The sequence below is a fragment of the Nicotiana tabacum genome, chromosome 20, assembly GCF_000715075.1.
Source record: "Nicotiana tabacum cultivar K326 chromosome 20, ASM71507v2, whole genome shotgun sequence".
Lineage (NCBI taxonomy): Eukaryota > Viridiplantae > Streptophyta > Magnoliopsida > Solanales > Solanaceae > Nicotiana > Nicotiana tabacum.
In genome coordinates, this window is record NC_134099.1 from 146,108,887 (window position 1) to 146,112,262 (window position 3,376).

Consider the following 3,376-nt stretch of genomic DNA (forward strand, 5'->3'; position numbering starts at 1 on the left):
AATTAGTTCCAGCATCTTGAGTAGCAAACACTAGGTGTTCCAACGATTTTCCTCTCGTATGATTTAGTTTTCTCTTGTTGGATATAATCTTCAAATAAACTCTATTCTTGAGTTTCAACTTAATTACTATATTTCTACTCGTATGATTTAAATTTTTCTAGTCTTTGCTTAATTGATTTTATGTTACTATAGAATAGTGGGATGAGTCTCTATTTTGGACATCTTTCATGTTCATTTGATTCATCACTTTTAAAAAAGTAAAAATGTCTAGAGTTCTATGCAGGTATGCATTTATCGCATTCTAACTTCGACTAGCGACTCTTGTATGATATTTTTAAAAAAATACCTAAAATTTAACCGAATCGTGTACTGATATCTTAGAGAATCCTAAATGATTGGGATGATTCGAAAAGTCTAATGTTTATTATACAAAATGAATAACCGAAAAATTAGTATGGTATAAATTTTATAAAATAAGCGGCCAAACCTAACCATTGACGACCCTAATTCTAATCACCCCAAGCTTGGTCTTTTGATCTTAATTAGAAACTCCATCTGTACTTTCATTTTTGCATTTTCACATGAGTTTAGTCAATTACTGAAAAAGAGAAACTACATAAATTTCCAACAGAAATATTAAATTACTCTTTTGGGTGCGGTCCTTCCTCGGACTTGATGTGAATACAAGATTCTTTGTTTACCGGGTTGCCTCACTGTATGATAAAATTTCTGGTCTTATGAAAAAGTCAAACCTTTTCAGAGGCATCAGGACTAACTACCAATGCAAGGAAATCAAACATATTTAGTGTAAACATGATTATGCAAAACTTGGAAGACTTATGTTAGATTAGTGTGATGGTGGACAAGAGTAACAAAGGGAAATGGAGTGAGATGGCCTTTGGAAAAGGGCAGGATGGGCGCAACCCCACATTCAATGGATATAATAGGTTTCTGGAATACCAGGGGATTGAATAAGCCACACAAACAGAAGGAAATAAACCTGTTTATGAACAATCAAAGAGTAGGCTTATTTGGTCTCCTGGAAACAAAGATTAAAAGAGCTAAAGCACAACAAGCTGCTCTTAATCTATGCAATGGTTGGTCCTTTACTACGAATTTAATAAAACATCCGGCAGGAAGAATATGGGTCGTATGGAAACCTGGAATCTATGATGTAAATATAACAATTGTATCTGAACAACTAATACACTGTATAGTTCAGCATAGAGGGACAAGGAGACAATTTAATGTCACAATAGTTTATGGTTTTAATAATCAGAGCATGAGAAGGCGGCTATGGGAAGACATCAAGAGCATACATCAAATGGTCAATGGGCCTTGGGCAATAATGGGGGATTTCAACAGCATTTTGAGCACAGAGGAAAGAGTGGGGAGTTCAGTCACCATGGCAAAGATAAGGGAATTTAAAAAGTGTATGGAGGAGTGTTCATTACAAGACATGAGATCCTCGGGTGCATACTATACATGGAGTAACAAACAACCAGGAGATAGTAGAGTAATGAGCAAAATAGATAGAGTTCTTATCAACTATGAATGGACGATAAAGCTACCTGCATCAGAAGTTCACTATATGCAACTAGGATTATTTTATCATGCCCCGAGCATTATCAACTGAGAGGGAGAAGGACAACAGGTGAGAAGAAGCTTCAAATATTTCAATATGTGGAGCATGGCCTGGGATTTCAAAGAAAGGATAAAAGAAGGATGAAGGACAAATAAGCAAGGAACACAAATGTACCAGCTAGTGGGGAAACTACACAGAATCAAAAGTACTCTTTAGAAAATCAACAAGGAGAGATTCAATAACATTGAATAGAGAGCAGATGAAGCACTAGATACCCTGCAACAATGTCAAAACAAAGTACAGAAAAGGCAAGCTCCCATTCAGGTACCTTGGAGTCCCTATTACATCAAGGAAGATATCAGTTGTAGACTCTGAAATGTTGATGGCTAAACTGATTTCTAAATCAGAGGTTGGGGATCAAGAACACTATCCTATGCTGGTAGAGTGCAGCCGATAAACTCAGTATTAATGCACATTCATGTATATTGGGCATCTATCTTTATACTACCTAGAGCAGTCCTGAAAAGAATAACTTCTATATGTAGGAATTTTCTCTGGGATGGAAAGGTGAACACGAACAGGGTACCACTGATAGCCTGGGATCTTGTATGTAGATCGAAAAAGGAAGGAGGGCTAGGAGTTACAGAATGTGTAAACTGGAATGATGTTGCAATAGGAAAATATGTATGGAATATTGCTCAAAAAGCAAATAACCTATGGGTAAAGTTAGTTAATTACCTTTATATAAAAGAAGAATCTTGGTGGGACTATGAAGCACATGTCAGGACCCAAAAATCAATCCGGTCGTGATGGCGCCTAACATGGTAATAGGAAAACCGACATATTTCCAAAATCAATCAATATTTCCATTCTTAAGATAAAATCAAAGCTATTTAACAATAAACCTTCATAACGTGTTTAAATCAAAACAATAGTGCAAAAAGAAAGCCCGACATCGGGGTGTCACTAGTAATGAGCATCTACTACAACCGTCTAACAGCAACAAAACTAACATAGCCTGGAAATAATCGATTACAACTAAGGGAGGATAAGGAGGGAGAAAACCAAGACTGCGATCGCCAGGCAGCTACTTTGCTAACTCCGATGGACCTGCCACTACGTAATCAACACCCGCTACTGGGTTCAGAAATACCTAGATCTGCACACAAGGTGCAGGGAGTAATGTGAGTACGCCAACTCAGTAAGTAATAAAGGTAAATAGAGACTGAGCAGTAGGAAACAAATAAAATCCACATCATGATAAACTCAATAAGCACAACATATTTTAAAATCAAAATGTGAGTCAAATCATCTCATTTAAGATCCAATTTTTGGTAAAAAGATCATTTGAAGATGCTTTCCAACAGTTTTAATAGAGGTTCAGTGCATTTTACAGTAAAAGTGATGAAGATCATAATCGGTCCCTCGGGAAAAATATAGTTTGTAAATAGCCTCTCCGACAAACATGAATCATAAACAGCCCATCGGGCAAACCTCTCGGTCACTCATATACATCTCATAACATAAAAATCTCAGTAGAAATAACACGGCCAGATCAGTAACTAAATTCCGAACATCTCGTAAAAACTCCAGTTTCAATAAAAGTTGTTTAAAATATTTGTTCAACATTTTCAATAGAGTCTCATTATAAAGAGTAGTCAAAATAGTAACTTCATAAAATAAGCCCCTCGGGCAAAGCATCACTCGTATATATATAGCCCCTCGGGCAAGCCTCTCAATCACTCATGACTCAACTCTCATCAATCAGCACTCACACTCACACTCAGCACT

General features: G+C 36.6%; 1 protein-coding gene across 1 annotated transcript; it reads left to right on the forward strand.

Annotated features, from left to right (window-relative positions):
* Nucleotides 1-934: 934 nt before the first annotated feature.
* LOC142174589 (uncharacterized) lies at nt 935-1,636 on the forward strand. Its single transcript, XM_075240410.1, has one exon. The coding sequence runs from the start codon at nt 935-937 to the stop codon at nt 1,634-1,636; it is 702 nt and encodes a 233-aa protein (XP_075096511.1).
* The last annotated feature ends 1,740 nt before the right edge of the window (nt 1,637-3,376 follow it).

Bases quoted from the DNA above. Each gene is read 5' to 3' on its own strand.
- LOC142174589 (XM_075240410.1), top strand. From the start codon at position 935: ATGGATATAATAGGTTTCTGGAATACCAGGGGATTGAATAAGCCACAC.